This window comes from Colossoma macropomum, unplaced genomic scaffold (genome assembly GCF_904425465.1).
Source record: "Colossoma macropomum unplaced genomic scaffold, Colossoma_macropomum, whole genome shotgun sequence".
In the NCBI taxonomy this organism is placed as follows: Eukaryota; Metazoa; Chordata; class Actinopteri; order Characiformes; family Serrasalmidae; genus Colossoma; species Colossoma macropomum.
Window position 1 is genome coordinate 9426049 of NW_023494785.1, and position 23411 is coordinate 9449459.

Genomic DNA, 23411 nt, shown 5'->3' on the forward strand with positions numbered 1-23411 from the left:
TTTCTGTGGTGTTACTTGTGGTGCTGAAATGTATTGGAGAAAGCTGCCCTGAATCTCGACTGAAAGGCTGCACAGTCTGTAGGTTAGTAACATCTTCTCAGGCAATAAAAACTGTGTATCAATGCCTATAATGAAAATGCCTGTAGGGTTTGTTTTTTTTTTTATGGCCCTATCACCCACCCTTATGTCAGACCCCAACCAGAAACCACCTGCTGGGAGTCAAAATTAAGCCTGATCCGAGGCTGACAGTCTGTGTCAGGTTCTGCTGTGTTCGGGTTGGGAGTCTGTCCCCTGAAGTTTTGATGCCTTGACAGGTTGATCTAAATAAAGCCTCGGTTTGTGGGTAGTTTCAGACAGTTTCTGAACTTTGCTTCATCATTACAGCCTTAACTGCACTGATTCACCTGATTAACACCACATTATTGACTAAGGGGATCTCAACTGTGGTGGTCACGAATCCTCTATTAAACGTGATCAAAATTTACCAAGTTTTCCTACTGCTCACTCTGATAGATACACACTTTTATATGTATTTTTGCCACACTGTCTTTTTGTAGGCGTTCTAGTATTTTATGTGGTAAAGTGTTTTGGAACCCCTGAAAGGCTTTGCATAATTTGTTATGTTCAGTCTCTTTTTTTATTGTTTGCAATTTTAACTCATCCAAATGATGAGAAGCTAACTCAGCTTCTGATATAATCAGTACTGTTTTATTGACAGCTCTAATTTCTCGCTCTGTACCAAAGTGCATTCTTCTTTTTGAACACTTTTCATCTTCAGTTGAAGTGCTGCCTCTGCTTATAGGAATGGCTTGTCCGGGTGAGTGAAGGAATTAGCACAAGGCCAGTACTCACACAGACGAACACCCACCACACCTGTCTGTAAAGATCTGTTTGAGTTATGGCAGCCGCTTCCTTGTTAGACTTCAATCTAATAACTGCTGTTCCTCAGTATGTCATGATTGAGCAGTGCTTACCCTCATAACAGTCTCTCTAAACAGCCATGTGTCTTCTCCTCTTTAACCTGCCAGAGCCGATATCGACCTGTTCGACAAAGAGAGTTATTTTGTCGACAGCGGTTTTGGAAAATGTTGCTTTGTGTGAATTCAGAGCTGTTCTGAAAAAGAGTTTTGTCAGAACCTGATAGCTCTCAGCGTTGGCCCTGACAGAAATCAATACATGCTTAGTGCCGCTCAGTCAAGTGAGAAACAAAGCAAAATCATCCTAGTCGTTTGATCTTTGTGTCCAATTTGCCCTGGTTATGAATTAGTTTTCCATGGATGGGCTCTCTTCAGGGTTTCTGTTTATCTTACCCACAATAGATGGTGGGCGTTGAAACTGTGTGCAAAATAGCACCCCCTAGAGTTGCACTCCAGCAGTGCACATGAGGGTTCCCTTAAACAGACTTTATTCATTAAGACAAACCCACCCACACACACATACACATTAATTCTGGCTGCCCACAGGCGACCCCCCAATCCTCTCCCCCCACACACCTGCACAACTCTACTGAGAGTTAGAGAATGGACTGATTGCAATTAGAGCAGAATCGTTTGACACTGGCTGCATAACAATGAAGGGAGCAGGGGCTGATATTGGATTGACTCTAAGAGCACTGCAGCTAGCACTGTTACTGGCTGTGTGTGCATGTGTGTACACGTTCAGGACTGAAATACCCCCACCTTTGTAGGAAAAACAGGGGAAACCTGCCATGTTAGGAGCAGAGAAATGGTATTTGTTGGTTTCTTTGTTTGCTTATTTGTTTATTTGATTCATATGATATGTAAATGTTTTCTTAAGTTTTATCAACTCTTTAGAGGTTTTGAAAATTTGCTAGCATGGGTATCCCGAGGATTGAGGTTCATACTTCAGAGTAAGATTTTGTTCAGTTACGGCTGCTATTCAGTGGTTGAAAGTGGTAACTTGTGGCACTCCTCCTCACTTAGGGTGCTGGAAACGACCGGAATATAATCACAGTTGCATTTCTTTGTAAATATTTAGGCCTCTCTACCTTTAAAATATTTTTCTCTTTTATGATTTTATTGCTTTCTACTTTCTTTTAATTTTCATCTTTGCAAAAGCCTTTCTGAGGTGCTAGATCACAGGATGTCATATACTGTATTAATATCTAAAGCTTTGGTTTTTCTGTGTTTGTGTAAAGCAGTTTGGGTTGCCACAGTACATGAAAGGTGCTATACAAGTAAACTTGCCTGGCCTTGTCTTTGCTTGTAGTTCTTTTTTGTAAAAAAGCTCAATGTTTCATTGTTTAAAACTGAAAGGACAAAAACATTTCTTATAGGTTATTGAGGTCAAGGTTAGTGTTAAATTTAAGGTTAGTCTGTGAATTTAAATTATTACATATATATATATTACATATATTAGTATACCATGGGAAAGTTGGATTTAATTTCCACTCAAAAAAACAAAGCATATATTTAACAGAAAATTATGGAATATAAGATCAGTATTTATCATGTCCACCTTTTACCTTTATGACAGCCTCCATTGTTTTCAGGAGACTCACTTTAAGTTTTCAGAAGAGATATTTGCAGAGATATTTTTCACAGCTATATCCTAAACATATTCAGTGATGTTGAGGTCTGGACTCGGGGGTGGTCAGTCCATTGTTCATGCTTCTTACGTTGGCTTCCAGATGTTCTTCTTTTTTTTGTCTTTTTTTTTTCAGTAACAGCTTCTTAACAGCTACACATCCTTTAAGACTTGTAGCACTGAGTTGTCTTCTCACAGTGGAAGAATGAACAGAAACACCTGTGGATTTTTTCAGATCTGCACTGAGAGTGGAGCTTGATTTTCTCTGTTCTCTCAAAGATGAAAGCTCTAAGTGCTGTTTATCAGATAGGGACAGTTTTTGGTGGTCTACCAAAGCTACTGTTACTTTAGCTACTTATTTTCCTTTAACTTTCCTCTTCCTCATAGAAAAGCATTATCTCATGTCCTCAGAAATTTATCTTGATAAATTAATAACTATATTACTTAAGAGCTCTTTTGGCTGGAAATTCAATAAGTGAACAGTGGTGTCTGACTTTTGTGCAGTACTGTGTAGATATAATACATAGGGGGCAAATTATTACTTATAGGTAGGTACTTATATAATACATATGGGATGCACGAATGACCCCATGTCCTGACAAGGTGTGTTTGGAGAATGTCATTCTTTTCCAGGCTCAGTTCTGAAGCCTGCAATGTTGTTTCATTGATGTTAATATTCAGTTAATATTCAGTTAATATTCAGCATATATAGAGATGCATTTTCACTCCCCTCTGCAATATCCTGCACTGTGTTCATGCTCCATTCCACAAGGCTGCTTTTGTTCATATCTGTCCCTCTATTTGTGCACTCAGTGTTTATGCATTCCAAAGCCCATGGTCTATAATGAAATAGTTGGGCGAAAATGTGCACAGTTTTCACAAACTAATGTAGTCTATCAGCCAAAGCATGTTCAAACTTTACTTCTTTACTACTGAAGTTTAATACTGGAGCTATAGGGACATCCTTTCATCTGAACTCTGTAAGCAAGTCTGTATAGTTGTTTAACAATTTGGTGCAGTTTAAGGTGTGATGATGATTTAGGCATGCAATTTGCACAATGTTAATTAGTGTGCTTAAGCTTCCTTTAACGTAAGAGCATGGTATTCCGTATACTTCAGTATTCCACTTGCAACTTTTCCTGTTTGTGTGATAAAAACCACTTTCTTGACATTTGTCAACGATACATCTGAGACATTGTCATGTATCCTTTTTTCCATCAAATCGGTTGGCAAGACCATCTAAGCTGGGTTTGGACATCAAATCTATGCAAATAGTGACCGACCCCCAACGCGACCCAAAAATGGCGGGTGGGGAAACCCAGGGATGCGAATGTGAATGGGGTGGAGAAAACTTTCACGGCCAGTTAAAATGCATTTTAGTACATTTTAAACATCATAATTAACACTTAAACGAATATTAAACAATGAATTATCACCATGAAACACAGTAAGTTTACACCATCAGCTAAGTTACCTTAGCAGACTCCTTTCAGCTGCGCAGCTTCACACCACTGCCTCACTTAAAAAGTGCCGAAATGTGCCGAAGTACTGTACAGAATACAGCACTCTTGCGTTACTTGTTAGCTACATTAGCCTCATAACTCCAAAGCAAAACTAAAGAAGCAAACTTCTGACACCAAACGTGTCTTTGCTGATCATCTACATGTAAGGTAAGGGAAAAACTGTGCATATCTGATTTTTTACAACACTGCTCATTTAGCATGCGTAGAGTACCACTCCCTCTTGTAATATTCTCATGTTGTACTGTTGACCTGTTTGAATGATTTGGGCCAGCTGTGTGTATTGGCTCCCAGTATATTCTATTTCAAGGATCTAAATAGAGCCAATGTCCTTACTCAAAGAACCATCTTTTTTAAGTGTAGTTTCAGTTTGGAGTAGTTTTCAGACTCTTCAGACAGTTTATACAGCCATTCTGGAAGGATAGGAGTCAGTGTTGGTTCTGTATGTTCTCCTCATCAGACTAAATTGGCCCTCAGGGTTGTATGCTATAGCTGTAAGCAGTGATATTAAGGCTGTCAGTAGCTGTTAATATTCGTTGAACATTTATGAGGCTGCACTGAGAATTTCAGCCTGGTTATTTTTCTCCTTCTGCTGTCTCTATTGAGAATAAACAAGATTAGAAATACAGTCTGTACAATTGTGTTGGGTGTGTATGAGACATGATCAATTTGTGTCTGTAATTATTTGTACCTGCACTAATAATCTCACCTCCTGCTTCAGTGTTTGTTAAATTGTGTGAAATACATCAGTATCAAATAGAGGTGTACTGATTCACAAAGTTAAGAATTGAATTTGATACGATACAGTGATTTCTCGATTCATTTAATGCTCATAAGCTTATGGTAGTCCCAAGCTAACATGCTAGTCATGGTACAGTGATACTATACAATATGCTGCTGTACAGTTCAATACAATATGTTATTATAGCCATAGGATTAAACCCTGTTCTTGTTTTCTGTCTCTTTCTTACAGACTGATGTTGCGTCAGAGACTTTGTTCAAACAGGCAGCTCAAATTTAATTTTTGTCATATCCTGTTTGAGCAGGAAAGCTTTTCAGTGGCATTTCCAGTCAGATTCACGCCAGTTTCTGATTCAGATTAGAAAGTGTTCATCAGAAATGTAGATTGCCTATGATTTACAGCATATCTGGATTGGTGTTAAGTCCCAGAACCTGCCTGTCAGTGATTGATTTGTCTGAGATATTTGTGGACCAGGAATGTTTTGGGTCAGGTGTATACCCACTGTTGACCTGTATACCCACTGACCTTAGGCATTCAGTTATGCAAACACACTTTTTTAGGCATCCAGTGTCATCTAGCTTGGATTTGGGTTTTAAATTTGGATGCCGTAAAGAAACACATGAAGCATCAGAATACGCATATTAGAATGAGTGAATCAAAAACTACACCCAGATTTCTCACTACCAGTTTAGCATGTGTGCCCAGATTTCTTAAGTTTCCTATAATTTTCTCTTTGTTAGTATTAGTCCCAACAAGAAGAGTTCTTATCTTCATAAAGTTTAAGGAAATTTATGTTCATCCAGTTAACAATGCTGGTTGTGCAGTCAATCATAGCATTTAGGGCAGTTGTGCTTTCTGGCTTCTTAAATATGTTTAGCTGGGTGGCATCTGCAGCCATCGAAGGTTAATGGAATATCTCTTAATAAATTGATCAAGTGGCAACATATGTAGAAACAGAAGGGGCCCATAAATAGACCCCTGTGGAACACCATAAAGAATGTTCTATGGTGCTACATGGTCATCAACAGTAGTACAATATTTTATACCAGTTAAATAAGAATAAAACATTTAAGAACATCCCCTGACAGTCCAACTGATTTTTTTTCAAGTCTGTATATTAAACATGCTCCTGTTTTTTTTCCCAATTTTTTTTTTCCAAACTTGTTTTGTTTTTGTTTTCTCTCATACCAGCCTAATTAAATCATTTTTTTTTCAGATTTCAAGAAGCTTTGAATAATGTCCTAAAGAACCATAATCAAATTCATTGTGTAGTCAGAGATATTAACCTCTGTTCATTCCTAATAGCTGCGGGCTTATTCTTCAGTGTTGAAATCTAATATATTAATCCTATGAATTTCTCTATTTGACTTAAAATGTTTGACGATATATCCACCTTGTTCCCTCCTTTTTCTCTCTCAGGTGTATTTGGAGAGGTTGTTAACCTACGCTGAGATTGATATCTGTCCTGCTAACTGGAAGAGAATCGTACTGGGAGCCATATTACTGGCGTCTAAAGTGTGGGATGACCAGGCCGTGTGGAATGTGGACTACTGTCAGATCCTCAAAGATATCACCGTGGAGGACATGTGAGTGACCCTGTGTGTGTGGTCTGTGTGGGTTTGTTTTGTGTGTGTGTGTGTGTGTGTGTGTGTGTGTGTGTGTGTGTGTGTGTGTGTGTTCATTTACTGTGTGTTTAGTCAGGCTCCTCTCAATCTCAAGACTTTATCCAATGATTCCACCTGAATCTTTCCTGAGGTTGCTCTGTAGATCTCCATATTTCCAGAACCAGTCCCTTCAAATCAAATGCAGTTTTCCCCACATGTAGTCAGTTTGCCAAGACATGTTTGGTACTGCTGCAGTGGAGTCCAGGTTTCAAAGCATTCAAACATGATTGTACATGATAAGCTTAGACAAGTTTGTGCCTAGTTGAGATCCTACTTGACTTACCGATTGTAATTTGTTTGTGTAAATAGGGAATTTTCTAAACATATAAGAATGTGATATGGTGTCCCACAGGGCTCAGTTTTAGAGCTGTTCTCCCTTTACAGGTTTTATGCACATAATACACAGTTACATGTAAACATATATATATAAAGCATGGAAGGTGTTTTTGTGACTGTGCTGTTATTTCAGTTAGACCATGGTATTTTAGTTCTTCAATGTTTTCCTTATATTTCTTTGTGAAGCACTTTGAGATTTGAGATCTTGGGAAAATGCTGTTTTAATAAATAATAATAATAATATTTATTTATTATTATTATTATAGTAGTAGTAGTAGTAGTAGTTTATATAATTAATCTAAATCTTATACTTAATTGAAACTAAAATTGAAGTTAAATACAAGTTGTTCATCGCTCTTGAAGTCCTGAGGATTCTCATTTTATACGCAGAAAAGCAGATCATGATGTAGTCTGTAACAGTAACTCTAATATATCATGAAATTGCCCAGCCTTATTTGAAAGCATGAATAATTGACGACGTGTATAGACACACACATATATAGACGCAATAATTGACTATATATAGACACATTTTATGCTTTCCTCCCAACATGTCTTGCTCACTAAAGTCCTCATGGCATTTGAATGCCATGATAAATAATCGGTATTCATCAGTGCACTTACAGTTAAAAGCATAAGTGATTGATATTTATGGCACCTCCAAATATTCAGACTGTAAATAGGTCTGACAGTAGAGGCATTACTACGTTTAAACTGCCTGATAGTAGAGTATGGAAAAGAGCAGCGTGGAATCCTTGTGGGAAATGTAACAGAGTGAAAGCTGAGCCTCTGAGCGTGATGCATCCACTGACCTCCGACCCCTCCTGAGTACACAGTTATTTTAAAGGCCAGGCGGCGTGCTGCTCCAGCCACGGATCCAGTAACTGAGGAAAGAGTTGAACGAATGCATTAGACTCTCCTCAGAGACAGAGAAGGAAGAGAGGAGGACTAGGAAAAAAGTTTGGTGTGTGTGTGTGTCAGAGCCTCCACTGCTCGCTATATTTAGCCTGTCTGTTGCTGCATTTGAATGTTGATGTGGGTGGAAAGCAAAGACATGTTTTAACCAACACAGTTTCACCATAAGAATTTTCATTAGTGATTAAAAAAAAAAACACGTCTTGAGAGTGGGCAGTGCGAATTCAGTTCATATGGACAACAGGTGTTTTCCATGGCTGTGGTTTGTACTAGGGCTTGCATCTGCTGTTTGTTTTCATTTTATAATTTTATTTTTATATATATGTAATTTCCTTCAGATTATTCTAAGGACAGTTTGTTACATCCAGAAGCTGGATGAGCATAGTGAGCTACAAAAAACAGGTTAAAAATTCTGCGCACATTAAAACTCACCTTTACAGCGACACTTCTAGAAGAGAGTTTGTGGGCTTGGAGAAGAGGTTTTATTTATTTATTTATTTATTTTTTCGTTTATGTTGTCAAAAGCGCAGTTCATCTCACCCAGTGAAGGGATATTCTTGGTGTATTCTAACACTAAAAATGTGTTTAAGGCACATTTCACTTTAGCGCATGACTCTCCAAAATGCAAATGCTAAAGACAGTGTTTCTTTTTCTCAACACTTTTTTGCCCGCTGAATAATTCTGTATGTGTTATTGCATAGTTATGGTGTATGACAATACAGTAAAGGTCTGTCATCTGTCTATTAGGCATGTGCACAGAATCTTGAGTGTTCTGTTTAAGTACTTATTCTGGTACTGGTTTAGTTTTAGCTCAGGAAGACAGAAAACATACAGACCAACAATTCACTTTTATATTATAACAGGACTGTAAAATGTGTCCGTTTTGCTCATATTTGTAAGTAAGTATGTACATTAGACTCCAACCATAAGTGCTTGGATTTGAGTACGTTGCCAAGTGCGCATTGTTTAGGACATAACTGAGAAGAAAGATGTTTCACAGCTTTATTGCTAACTAGGCTATCTACTGTAGCTGATGTTAGTTAGGTTAGGTCCAGAAACAGTGGGAATCCTGTATGTAAATACAGTCTTTATCATTTGAGAAATGTTGCTGAGGTTCAGCCTTTTCTGTCTCAGAGCGAAACTTGTTCATGAGTTTGTTACAGAGACAATTACTGTAATTGCTCTTTTTCTGGAAAAAAACAATCTACCTGTACAATTCATACAAAATTAAGCAGCACAGATCCTAACAAAAACAAAAAAGAGAGCTCGTATCAGCCCTCATTCGTACCTCACTGTCTGTCTGTTTATGTTCCAGCATGTAATCTTAGATCTGCAGATTCTGGCCTTCTGCAAACACCTTCTGTAAAACACAGAAAATATGGAGAGGCTCTTTTGGTTATTATGCTTTTAAACTGTGGATCTCAGTTCCGCCTTTTATTAGACAGTCAAGCACACTTTTAAGAGGCATTTTAAAATGTACCTCTTTAAGTTAGCATTTAATTAAAGTTTTCAGTCTTTTTTGATGTTTACTTTTTTATTTGATCTCTGTTTTTACTTTATATGATTTTAAGACTCATAATTGCTTATTTTCCCTAATTTTTTTTGAGTAATAAAACAATTTTTAATATATTTCTCTTTAAATATATCTATCTATCTATATCTATCTATCTATCTATCTATCTATCGCCCTCTTTTGTCTTTATTTTTACTGTTGTTATATATTTAGAAAGTTGTAAGTCCGTCTGTCTACCTGTGCTTTTTTCTATCAGTCTTTTCTCTCTTTTAAAACTTTTTTCTTCACTGGATAATTATTCTGTGCGAATTATTTCACAGTTCTGAAGAAAATATTAAAAGTCTCTCTCTATCTCTCTCTCTCTCTCTCTCTCTCTCTCTCTCTCTCTCTCTCTCTCTCTCTCTCTCTGACTTTCTCTCTGTCTGTCTCTCTGTCTGGCTCTCTGTCTGATTTAGGAACGAGTTGGAGAGGCAGTTTCTGGAGCTGTTGCAGTTCAACATCAATGTGCCATCGAGTGTGTATGCCAAGTACTACTTTGACCTGCGCTCGCTGTCCGAAGCCAACAACCTCAGCACCCCTCTGGAGCCTCTGAGCAGAGAGAAGGCCCAGAAACTAGAAGTAAGTGCACAAACATCTGTACATTTGCTCAGGTTTCTGCTGCAGGGGTATGTTAGAGTCCTTATAGGAAATTCTGGCCATCTTGACAACATGCAGTTATTTCTAGCGGTTATTTCCAGTCATAGATATAGACCAGATTCCTATTTACTTTAACGAGGAGAGAGAAAAAGGTGCAGCATTCACTCTATACAGAAACTGTATACGTAGTTAAAAACATGATGTAGTCCTTACATAGTTAAAAACATGACGTTTTGACCTCTGTTAAAATAAATTTGAACTAAATAAAGAGTATTTGTTGGTTATTGAGTAAGTGTTGCACCTTTTCCTTGATAAGACTGTTCTTGATTTTTGGTCGCACTTGTAGTTGGTGGAAGCAATTTGTTTCCTTCGTCTTGGTCTTAATGACCTATAAACCCCATACTGATAGCTAAACTAACACATTAAAAATTAATTTGAACTGGCAAAAGCCTTTTCCAACAAGGTGACTGATTCTCTTTATGGCAGGACTTCGAGTAATGCAACCACTTTCTTGAGCATTATAAGTTTTTCATATATCAACCACTGGGCTGTCTCCTCCTCTAACTTGGTTATGCTGACCCTGTCAGCACCGTTCACTGGTTTTTTTCCCAGCCCTGCTATTTACACTGTTACAGGAGAGAGATTTTCAGCAGAGAACATCCCTCCGTTCTGCCTGCGGCATGCCGCAAGCATTTCCTTTCTTTTAAACTACTGTTAACCTAAGAAACATGTTCTATATGATGGAGGATGTCAGTTATGGAGGGCTATGAAGTGGGTGAAAACTATGACAGCGCTATAGTGGGAGAGACACGAGGCAATTACACATCCAGCATTCTCCTGTGTTTCTTCTCACACAATTCAGCCTTGATCCAGCGGCTGTTCTGGCAGAACGGGCTGCTAATGATGCTGATTGTGTGTTTGTTTGTGGGTGTGTGCGTGTGGTCAGGGCTGCTAGTGGGTGGATGGGTGGCTGGGGGACACAGTCAGTGGTTGCCCTCTGATCTGATCCTGACTCTCTTCATGTCTCATGCTGTAATTGGGCTAGACCTAACTCTGGTTCAGCAGCAGTGCACTGTCGTGATCCTCCTGCCCACAATCAACCACCCCAAAATTAACCAAGCAACTTTTACTTTGTGTTCTTTCTTCAAACCCAAGTTTTGTAGATTTCATATCACGAAAAGACGCCTTCTGCCCACTTCAAACTTCTCTGCCCAACAGTTTTGGCATTATTTCGCAATAAGGTGTGTTTTTAAAGCCCTATTTAGCTGAATTAGTTTAACCTAGGGAGGTTCTATAATTTAAGCAGTTACCAAAGAACTGTGATTTAAATCCAGTTTCAATCTGCAATGACTGTAGTTTTTACAGTCTGGCAGTAATAACAGTGGAGTGCTTCCTCACTTATAGTAATAGTAGTCCTCAGGCACATGAACAAATAGACCCCAGAGGAGGCTTCAGACTCTGCCTTTCTCCTCTCAGATTGTTTGAGGAGTTATGTGAGGCAGTATGGAGTTCTGTAGCTATCAGAGTAGGGATGTGAGTTCAGGAACAGATATTCAGCTAACTGCATAAAAAAAAAGGAAAAATGGATGCAGCACTGGTGTTACGCAAAAAATAGCATTTAAAAACATGTTTTTGACACTAGACGCCAAAGGACACTCTTTTTCTCCTACAGGTTTTTTTTTCTCTCTTTTTTCATTTCAGTGGAAGATGTGGCAACATGTTTGTTTGTCAGAGAAATATGTCTCAACCGTTTCCATACCCAACACCAGCCTAGCCTATTTAGTGATAAAAGCTGTGCTATCTCTGCCTTCTCAGTCACTTCCTTAACAACAATGACAACAAGCTTTTATTAACGCACTTGTGTTTTAGATGAGCAAAGTATAAAACAACATACTAGCAAACACAAGCAAAACTATGATGTTTTTCAGTTTTGTTAAAACATAATATTGACATTTAGGTGAATCGTTGATCTATATATTTCCTTGGTCTTCCAGTGATTAAATGTAGTAAATACCTGCATTGTGATCTCAGTATTCAAATACTGACACCTCAGATAGTTAACCAAGTATGTCAGAGTAGTGGACGACGCTAATGCTACAGAAATGGGAGATTGCTGGTTCAATTTCCGGTGACGCTTTATTTTGAGTGGTCCTTTTAGATGAAACCAACACTCAACAGACTCTCAGTAACATGTCAAAAACATATGAGGGTTAGGATTAGGTTTTGAGTTGAGGTTAAGGTTAGGGTTAGGATTAGGGCCAGGGTGAGGGTTAGGTTTTGGGTAAGGTTGGGTTTTGCATAATGGAAGTAACATATTAACTATACATCTACTTAATGTAAGTAATGTATCAACAGAACATCTACAAGATATTTACTTCAGTGTATTCAGATGATCCACTACTGACACTTCACTGATACGTTGTTGATGTGTTACTGTTAATCTGTTAATCATTTACAAAGGACTACTCCAAATACAGTGTTACCCAATTTTCTAGTCTGACAAGAACATCTGTATCTAACACTGTCCTAACTCTGAATTTTCTGCATTATATTAAATTTTATTCACAATTCAGGTTGCCTTTTTTCCTTTGAGCCCCCCCCCACAAAATGTCTGTGTGTGGTCTGGGTAACCCTGTTCCAGTCCATCTCAGAGCAATATAATGAAACCTGCCAACAGACACAGCTGTGCACCTTGTTGTTATTGTTGTTAAGTGCGGTGCCTGTTGTGTAACTCTGACATGAACATTTCAGACTTTTCCGTTCAGGCTGTCCGTGAGAATCTGTAAAATACCACAGTTGCACCCAAATAGTGCTTCAGTCACATTTCATTGTACCTCTTGGCCCTGCAAAATGTTTTCTTTCTCTCACTCTGTCTCTGTCTTTCTCACTTTATCATGCGCAGGCTATCTCCAGGCTCTGTGACGACAAGTACAAAGACTTGAGAAAAGCAGCTAAGAAGCGGTCTGTGAGTGCGGACAATCTGACAGTGGTGCGGTGGTCTCCTGCCATCATTTCCTAACAGCAGAGGAGGCTGAAAAACTGCAGAGCGACAGAGAGAGACTGTCCACTAAAGCCTCTTCTTCCTGGGAGGACGCAGCATCTGCTCAGTGCTCCACCCAACCCAGGAAGCTTTTCACTTTCCACACGTGTCTTTGTTGTTCTGACAGCTGCTGTAAATACGAGACACCAGGGCAGGAGAACTGTTGAACCTGTGGCTAAGAGGGAGGGGGGGGTTTATTCGAGCTGCAGATGGACTCCTTAAGCAACGTCTCACATGAGGAAGAACATTCCAGCACCTCTCAGTGTGTCTTACGTGATTGGCATTCTGAATTAGGAAGCGTTCAGAACTTATTTTGTATGATTTACACATTCCTTTCTTTTATTTTGAAGTCTGTTCATTTCCTTACCGTCCTCTCTGAAGCACAAAGAAGCATCTGACCTGACAGGAATCATAACGGCCCAAAAATACAGTCTCTCACGATCCCCAGCTGTTTGCCTGTACAGTCCGTTGAAAGGCTTTACCACTAGAGCTACCCGGGCTGTTTTCTGTTTCAAATCTTGGTTTATTGGGTGCTAGTTGCCCTTTGCATGGCATCTATCTCATAGAAAATATGGTTCGTTTATGAGTTTAATCAGCAGTTGGTAACTGAATTAGACGAGTTTCATGTGTATCAGACGGGTTAGAGAGGATCCACTTTGCGTTTTCACGCTGTAAACATGCTGCATATGTGCTGTTTACTGGTGTTATGTGCTTTAAGGAACGAAGAAAATGGAGAAGTTGCAATGTGTATTTTTTTTTTTTAGTTATTATAATTAAAGTAAGGAACCCACAGGGACGTCATTACTGCTGTGACACTTGTGAGGGGGCTTCTTGTCCTGTTTAGCGGGATAAAAAGCCACAGACTAGCAAGAAGTGCAGGAAAGCCCAAGCCAACAGAGCGAGTGTTCTGTAGTGAGGTAGAAACTTAGGTTCTCAGTTTGCTCTAGAGCAATTGAGAAATTGATGATATGGAGTGAGTTATTCTCTTCAAAGCCAAAAAGACATTCCATTCTGGATGGTCATTGTGCTGTATAGCTGTTGGAGGGGAAGAAAAAAAAAAAAGAGTTGGATAAATCGCACAGCAGTGATTTACACTTACTTTTAACATAATATTTTATGTCGGCTTCTCTCCTTTAGATAAATTAGGCCAGAGAAACATTCTTTAGGCCTTGTTCCAAATTTGGCCCCTCACACTGAATAATACATGGACAGCTTTGTGTCCAGTGCGTAAGTGTAACAGGACGATGGAAGCTTATGTTCAAAAGCATTTCAAAGCTTGAAATCCTATTTAATTAATGTCTTTGTGAGCAACTACTGTCCAAATGTGTGACTTAAACAATGAGTAGTCTAAGACGGAAAAAAGTATAAATTAATTTCTGTTGATTAGTGAAGCTTATGGTAAATTGGTCTCCCCACAAATGTGTTCTTTCATACCAACTGTTGCTCTGCTGGACAAGCATCAGAGTACATACTTATTCACGTCCGATCGCTGCATTGTATGTGTGGAGTCACTACAAAACGAGTTTCTGGTTTAAAAATGACCTGAATTGTTAAGCTGATTTATGTCACTGTAGCTAAACAAAACAAAGCAGGTTGGAAACAGCAACAGAATTCAGTGGCCACAAAAAGTTTTTGGACACTTGGTAAACTTTAATGAAGTTTTTTTGACTTCTTAAAATGTTTAAAAGTGAGAGAATCTCTTTGAGTGTGAAATTAAACTGATGGAAGACTTTTTGTGAAGAAAGTCTGGAGAAGAATTCAAATCTGACTGCACTGAGAGTCATTGTGGCTGTTTTCCAGCAATGATATCATTGTTCTTGCGTTCACTGATGAACATCAGAAGTGTACAAAGGCCTTTTGGATGCAAACCTGCAGAAATCTACAGAGAAACTGCTCAAACAGTCTAGAACACAGCAGCCATCTTTTGTAAGGTTTCGGAACGATCTGTTTAAAATAAATGACCCTTGGTTTGGCATAAATTTCCAAACACTCTTTGGGCCACTGATGTTAACATTCGATTGTACAAAACCTACACCTAAAATATCCTAACAATGTGAACTTTCACACTTGTGTAAAATAATATCATTAGAAGCTGATAAATATATATATTTCTGACAATTTTTATACTACAAGCTCTCATTCAGTTAAACTACCAGCATTCTGTAAAACTTGTCCAACCTCCCAAGAGTTGCTACGAAAGAACATGCTCGTGGGCGGAGCCTGGATAGGCCAGTTGGTCCAATATATTACAGGTTACTGTGTTGGCCTACAGTGATTTGCTTGTCGTCTGTAGAAGCGTACCATTAGAAACTGGACTTATATAGGGAGGAGAAGTTACTGCAATATCCACTGCCATTTATTCCACCTGGTGCCTGGCTTTAGCTGGTAGAAACATGGCCTTAGATTCCAGTTTCTAACGTCACACCATTCTATCCACCACCTTCATAACAAACTAACCTTATATAACATAATGCAGTGTTTTAAGTTACCAAAAGATCATTAACATTTGTTTGAATTGCTGATCTTCCATTTGAGTAGTGCTTAAAGAAGTGTTTAAAAAAAGTCACCTGATGTATGTATAATTTTGGAGATATTTATTTAATAATGCTATTCATCTGCTAATGAGAGACTGCTATTTGTTTTTTGTTTTTTTTTCTTTTTCTCTTCTGTGGGAAACGACAAAAGCATTAAAAACAAAGACTAAAGAATTATAACTTTTTTGAAAAATCAATTTTGTACAGTGTACATACTGTGTTCAAAACGATCATAGTTTAAATGATATGTTGAGATATTTATGAGTAATCAGTATTCACGTTCAATCATCTCGAAGTCTTTGGGGCCAAGGTGGGCGGAAGTGTCGACGTGGAGTTGATGATCAGATGCAGTCGCGAGTGAACAGTGATGTTAAGGAAGAGAAATGTGTTTATATTAAGAATAGTTACGGGATCAGAAACTGTTATTGGTTTTTCCTGAGGTGTCATTATGAAAGTGTCTGCAAGCGTTTGTTCTTTTGCTTTTGTCGAGTTATCGTCGTTCTGTTTTCACCATGTAGAACTCCACATGATTCAGTCCAATCTCAGCATGTTGCTCATGAAGAATTGCAGTTCGGAAAGCAAACTCACAGCGGTGGGTTCACATTTAATGGAGCCTATTCTTTCAATATGGGGACTTGGAAAAGCACTGCTTTGTTGTTCTTTCTTTGTGTTACATCGACAAAAAAAAGCAATTCTAGAGACTTTTTTTCTGTCGGCGCCGACAAAATTGTTTGGTATTATGTTTCTTTTATTGTTAGTATTGATTAAAATTTGTTCTCTTTTATGTAATACACTTCTACCATGAATACCACCCCAAAGTCATGTATTTTTTACATGTATTGGTTTGTGAATTGTAGTTTGGCCTTTTGTGTGGTGCATGCTGTCTGGAGCTTGCACTGGCAATCAGTAAATATGAACGAATTTGAACTTAACCCATTGGTGTCCATATCAGGAATCTTCAATGTCATTTGGTGAATATGTTCTCTGAGCTTACCAGAACACAAATCCGTCAAACCGTATGGCTAAAAAGTGAGATCAGTTAATTTACCACAATACATTGAGTCTTCTAATGTTTAGCAGAAGACCAGGAATTCCAAATCTTGTGTGAATTATGAATTATGAATATATTCAGAGAAATTGACATGGGTACTAGTAGATGTTTCTCCAAAGAAAACAAGTTCTGTGGCATAATACATTTAGTTATTGGACATAAATGGGTTAAAAAGAGATTTCAAATAGTTAAATGCCCTGTAAACGTGAATCTGAATGAAGTCTAGTCTAGAAACTCGATATCAACTGGAGATTAATGTGAAAAGGGACTGGATTTCAGTAGGAAGTGTCCTGTGAGATGGTAGCTCTGTGCTTTCAAAGGCCCTTTGCACTTTCGTTGGATTGGCAGAAAATTGATTCGAGGAATTAGTGGGGTGCAATGGAGAGATGTGTAGAAGTATTCAAAGATTGTATTATTCTATTTATTGTATGCACGTATGTTTGTGAGGTTACAGCCTGGCGTTTGGATGCTGGAGTGACTTCAGGAGGCAGTGGGCTGGTGAGGGGTGTGTTAGCCTTGCACTGAACTCTACCTCTGCATAGAGTTTTCTTTTATTTTCTTAAATGTAACACTCTCTCTATCTCTGTCTTTCTCTTTCTGTCTCTTTGGTCCCGCTCTCTTGGCCGATTCATTTATCTACGCTTTTCATTTCCACTTCTACGATTTGTAGTCTCAACTTTTGCTGTCTTTCTACTATTAATGGTTTCCTGTGCTAACTGAAGAAAATGAAAAACTGCTGTAGTTGTGATTTTTATTTTTTTAGTTGATTTTTTCTGTTTTATGTTTAGTCATTGGTTGTATGCATCTAATTCCAGTTGTCATTTTTGTTTTTGTTTTTTTGTTGTCGTTGTTCTGAAGGTCAGCCCTCAGTATGTGTCCACTATGTGCCAAGCGCTGAGCCCTATGTTTCCGCTCTGATCTTTAGTTCACTGTATTTTCTGTTTAGCAAAGTGAACCCAGCTCCCGTGGCCGAGGTGGCAGGGCTGGAGGCTCAAAAGGCCGCATGCAGTTTCTTACTCTCTAAACCTATGATTTTAACCAGTACTCCCAGTTCAAAAAGCAATGTTTAGAAACTGGCACAAGAAATAAACTTTGAAAAGTTGCAATAAAAGCGTCCTCTTCGGGTCTGCTTTCCTGCATGGGTTGCAGTTTGTACATTTGTTTGTTTGCTGATTTGTTCATTCGTTTATATCTGAATATCACAGTTTATACTTATTTCTGTATCAAAGAAGAAGAGCCAGTCTGAAGTGCTGTGACTTTGGAAATGATGGTTTTATTTAGGATTGAGGGCAAATGTTGCAAATGCAAATGTTGAACTTAACCATTAATGGAAAAGATGATTTAAGTTTAATGAAAAGAAGCACCTGGTTCCTTGGTTGGTAGTTTTTTTTTTTTTTTTTTTATTTTCATTTACTTATTGATTTATGTCAGTAGAGTGATAAGTGAGCACATTCTGAAGTACTGTCATTTTGGAAACGATGGTTGTGCCTAGCCTAGGGCAGCTGAATGCTCCTGCTAAACAAATGCAACCGTAAATGTAAAAGATGTGTTTTGAATGCTAAAGGACAGTCCTGGCTCTTCCTTTAATGGCTAGTACTTTGTTTGTTTGTTTGTTTGTTTACTGATTTATCTCTGAATGATGACAGATTTGCACAGTTTAACCTGTTCCTCATGTCAAAAAGGACACCAGTCTAAACTATAATGATTTTGGAAATGACTGTCTTGATAATGATGGCTAGACAGAGTTATACGCTTTCTAGGAAATCATTTCCCTCGACTTTTCCAGGACACAGCGGCCAGGTCATAGCCAAAGAGCTGACGACTCCGCTTAACAATGCTGGTGAAATGCAGACATCCCAGAAGATTGGTAGAAGTGCGATAGTTAAGATCCCAAAGAAAGGCAACATTTTTGAATGTACTAACTGGCATGGCATCACCCTCAGTACCTGGGAGGGCTTTCTGCGTGGCTTTGCTCCGGCAACTGTAAAAAGCCCTGAGTGAGGAACAAGCTGAATTCCATGATGGAAGATCCTGCAGTGAACAAATCTTTGTCCTCTGTAACATCTTAGAATAGTGCGTTGAGTTCCAGCAATCGCTGGCCATCAACTTTATCGACTTCAAGAAAGCATTCAGCGGCATCCATTGAGAGTCTCTTCAGCAGATCCTGCACTCTTAAGTGTGCCGTCGGTCTTTATCATCCTTTTCAGGGACTTAACCTGAGCTCAAGCTGCTGTGTGAAAATTGAGAATGGTCGTACAGACTTTCAAGATCGTCATCAGGGTCAGACTGGGATGCATCTTGTCCCCACTGTTGTTCCTAATCGCCCTGGACTGCGTCATGCAGTGAGCAGGAGCACGCATTGGGGCCAGTGTCCACAGGTCTGATCCAGACCGCCTGGAAGACCTCGATTCTGCCAACGACATCACTCTGCTTGAAGAAGACGAGGAGAAGCTGCAAGCAGCGAGAGCCAACCTGGACAGTAAAGTGAACAAAGCCTCAGGATAAGCACCAAGAAATCGAAAGTTGTACATGAACACCACAGGTCAAACAAGGGGGATCATAGTTGGACAACAGCAGCTGGCTCACTTGCAAAAGTGTCTGATACAGGAACAATATATTTACAAGGAAAGAGGGATAATACAATAAGCTGAGCTGAATGTGTATAGATTAAAAGAAAAGGAGTTAACTAACCACCAAGTATGCAAGAACATTGACTAAGGGGACCCAACCAACCGCAAGGGTGGACGGAGGATGGTGCCAAAGAAATTAAACCAAGAAAACCAAAGTCTAATCTACCTAGCCAAGGCTAATCCTCACCAAAATACAGCGGGTGGCACTCGCCCCGTACCTGTTGTGTCTGAACAATCCGACCACTATTGTGTGTGCATATGTATAGGCGCGCCCAACTTGCCTGTCCACACATGCGCTGGGAGAGAGAAAACAGCAGAGAGAGAGAGAGCTAGAGAGGGAGCTAGAGACTAGCATTACTGGCTACATATTCACAGCTTGACACCACAAGTCTCCTGCACGCTAAACGCTCTCCTCCATAACTAGTCTCAGGTGAATCCTTTCATCTGCCAAGGCCCGCCCCTCGGCAGAAAGCAGCCATCTGGATTGGTAGAGAGAAGAGCACAGCCAAGCATTTGATGTCCACATTGGTCCTTTTATCCACACCTGCACCACAATCTGGTTGGGTGAAAGAAAAGAGAGAGAGAAAGAAAAAAAAGAGGAAAAACAAAACATACGTGCATCACAGGCATGTAACACCGATACTATGATCGCATCTTCAACGAAGAGGTACTCCGAAGGAGTGGTAAGTGCGAACTCCACATCATCGTCACCCGAAGAAGACTCCGACTGGCGGCCATGTTCTTCAAATGGAGAATCATCGCATCCCAAAACAGCAATGAGACGGGTACCCCCTGGCAACAAATGTCAACAAGGACACTCCCAGAACACATATAGACAAACATTGCAAGACCTGATGACACTAAACACCACATGGGAAGATGGTGAGAGCCCTGCCAGAGACTGGAGAAACCTTGCTGCCTGACTTGCTACATAGCATTGGAAGTCCTAAGTTTCCAGGACAAGTTTGTCTTTAAATGCATAACTACTTTAAATGACTACAACATTATGCGTAGCTACACTAATTACATGGATAACACTTTATAAAGCAAGAGTATTTGACCTCATAGAGTCAGGTTCCATAATGCAGGATAATATCTGTTCAGTTTCCAGTTAAATAAAAACATATTAATCTATCAAATTTACAATGCATATAAAATTTATAGTTTGTATTACTTATGTTGGTTGGTTTGTGGTGATGGGTCTGGGTAAAACCACACCAGATCCTTGTTATAGTGCATTACAGCATTCACATTTACAGTGTTCTTATGAGCAGATACTATAATGCATTATGAAACCTAACATTACAAAGTTATATGCTCTTACTTTACAAAGTGTTATGTATGTGCCAGGTATTATAAGGTATTATGCATGCCACATAATGCCTTATAAATGCATCATAGGAGGTGTCATTGAAATGAACTGTGTAGTTCACAGAATTTCAGACAGTGCTGTCTGAGCTCAGGCCTAAGGCCTAGATTGGAGCCTTAACACTTCTAAATGTGTCCCATATGGAGCATGCCAGGTCAGTGGGTCCTGCATTGCATTAACACTCGCTGACCAGCCTTAAATGTGCCTTCAGCAAGAGGCTGGATGATGACCAGCTGGTCTGCTAATCGAGTTAGAGGCAGAGATGAAATGATGAGCAGTAGAGGGTGATGGTTTAGGTAAGAACATTTAGAGAATGCCATATTTTTCAAGCTCTTTCTATGATTTGACCAACACATCGATCAAAGTGGAACAGGTCATATGTATGCCCTAAATATCAGGCGTGTCTTAGTGGCTCCCACTGGGTCACGTAATTGTCCACATGGCTTGCATAGCACTGCAGCTTGCCGTGACCTCCAGTGTCACCACAATCAACCAAGCAAAACAAGCACAGTGGTGTTTGTCTGCATCACAGCCAGCTGCTGTTATATAATGTCAATTCTTCTTAATATTTTATAATGCTTATTAGCATAGCCCAGGCACAGCATGTACCCAATAAAATCCCTGACAGACTTCGCTTGGATCGATATGTTTGCCAAGCAAGTGATTGAAGTTCTTTCTGTTTTAAGCCTTAGGGTGCAACGTATAGACCACTCAGGACTGAACACTCACAATTTTCCCTTTACTTCTTTTCTAATTTACGTTCCACTGCTCCACAGCCACATGCGCACAATGAAAATCTAATTCATCCAGCTCCCCTGCAGCCCTGCAGTGATTTGTTACACAATGTGACACACTTTTAGAGTGATATTTACCCAGGAGACAGGTGAGTGTAATGCTTAATAAACCAAGTCTCCAGACAGCTGTTTCATTTGGCGAACCCTTCTCACTAATGAATGAGAAAACAGTGCAGTTTTTTTTTTTCTTTCTATAATAAACCAACGTTGAATATCAATTGCTAGCACAGTGAGAGGAAACGCACACACAACACAGATTTATGCATTTAATACAGTGAGCAGTAACAGAGTCTACATGCAGGTATACACTGTTGACCCCCTTGGAAACCTCTATGATTTGTCTAGGATCATTTAAACAGATATTCCACAATTTTTAATATAATTCATAAACATTCAGAGTGGTTTGATGTGAAATAGTTCATTGCAGAGAGGGCTCCCATCTCTGGTTTATCTAGAGTAGTGATAGGAACCAGGGGTCGCAATGGCTACTATGCAAATTTACATTATTAACTATCTAGCATGACCATTAAACCAACATGTGTTCTGAGTTTTATATGTTGATGAGTTGTTTTAGGAGCTATTTTTCCTAAACAATAGGGAGTAGCTGTTGCTAGTACCTTTCTACACTGCATTTATTGTTTTTCATGTGATAATAATTCAGACTTGGGAAGTTTCTCTAAATTTCTCATTTTACATCAAACCACTCTGAATGACTTAGTTTGCATTGTAACAATGTACGCTCTTAAAAATAGTGGTTGTTTAAGGGTTCTTTAGTAAAGCAGTTGGTTCTATATAGAATCATGAACACTCAAGGAGCCTTTCACATGATTAAAGCGTTCGTCAGATTGATGGAGAATGTGCTGTAGATGTTTCTGTATAGAACTTCTTTTGGAAAGGGCTCTATATAGCACCAAAAAGGGCTCTTCTATTGTTACGATGTCAAGCCTGCTATATAGAGCCCTTTTCAAAAAGGTTCTACACCGATCAGTCTTAATATTATGACCACCTCCTTGTTTCTACGCTCATTGTCCATTTTATCAGCTCCACTTACTATATAGGTGCACTTTGTAGTTCTACAGTTACAGACTGTAGTCCATCTGTTTCTCTGCATACTTTGTTAGCCCCCTTTTACCCTGTTCTTCAGTGGTCAGGACCCCCATGGACCCTCACAGAGCAGGTAGTATTTGGGTGGTGGATCAGTCTCAGCACTAACACTGACGTGGTGGTGGTGTGTTAGTGTGTGTTGTGCTGATGTGAGTGGATCAGACACAGCAGTGCTGCTTTAGCTTTTAAAACGCTGTGTCCACTTACTGTCCACTCTATTAGACACTCCTACCTTGTCAGACCACCTTGTAGATGTAAAGTCAGAAACGATAGCTCATCTGCTGCTGCACAGTTTATGTTGGTCATCCTCTAGTCCTTCGTCAGTGGTCACAGGACGCTGTTGGCTGGATATTTTTGGTTGGTGGACTATTCTCAGTCCAGCAGTGACACTGAGGTGTTTAAAAACTCCAGCAGCACTGCTGTGTCTGATCCACTCAGACCAGCACAACACACACTAACACACCACCACCACATCAGTGTTACTGCAGTGCTGAGAATGATCCACCACCCAAATAGTACCTGCTCTGTGAGGGTCCATGGGGGTCCTGACCTCTGAAGAACAGGGTGAAAAGGGGCCAACAAAGTATGCAGAGAAACAGATGGACTACAGTCTGTAACTGTAGAACTACAAAGTGCACCTATATAGTAAGTGGAGCTGATAAAATGGACAATGAGCGTAGAAACAAGGGTCATAATGTTAAGCCTGATTGGTGTATGTAGAACCATATAAAACACACTGTCCATCAATCTGAAGAAGAGTGTAATTATATACAAATTTTGTGTAATTCTTCTGTGAAAGAACTTCTTCAGAGCCCAGGCATAGAGCTGCCACTGTTTTTCATTTTTAATTTATGACTGCAGCTCACTGGTTAGGTTACCACTCATATTCACAGTCAGTGATGGATCTAGGACTTCCAGAAGGTCAATACAACAATACAACATGCAATAATATGCAACAATACAAGCATGATGATTCCATTAAATACACATGAGCTAAATGTTAGACATGTATTTTT

At 39.3% G+C, this 23411-nt stretch overlaps 1 protein-coding gene across 2 annotated transcripts in view; it reads left to right on the forward strand.

Annotated features, from left to right (window-relative positions):
- The window catches only part of ccny (cyclin Y), a 95645-nt gene extending 80704 nt beyond the window's left edge, over positions 1 to 14941 (forward strand). For both annotated transcript variants that reach the window (XM_036582447.1, XM_036582455.1), the window contains 3 exons: positions 6229 to 6395; positions 9693 to 9855; positions 12776 to 14941. In XM_036582447.1, the coding sequence (XP_036438340.1) occupies positions 6229 to 6395; positions 9693 to 9855; positions 12776 to 12892 (447 nt within the window). In that variant the 3' untranslated portion in view covers positions 12893 to 14941. The remainder of the gene's footprint in view (positions 1 to 6228; positions 6396 to 9692; positions 9856 to 12775) is intronic.
- Positions 14942 to 23411: the final 8470 nt, after the last annotated feature.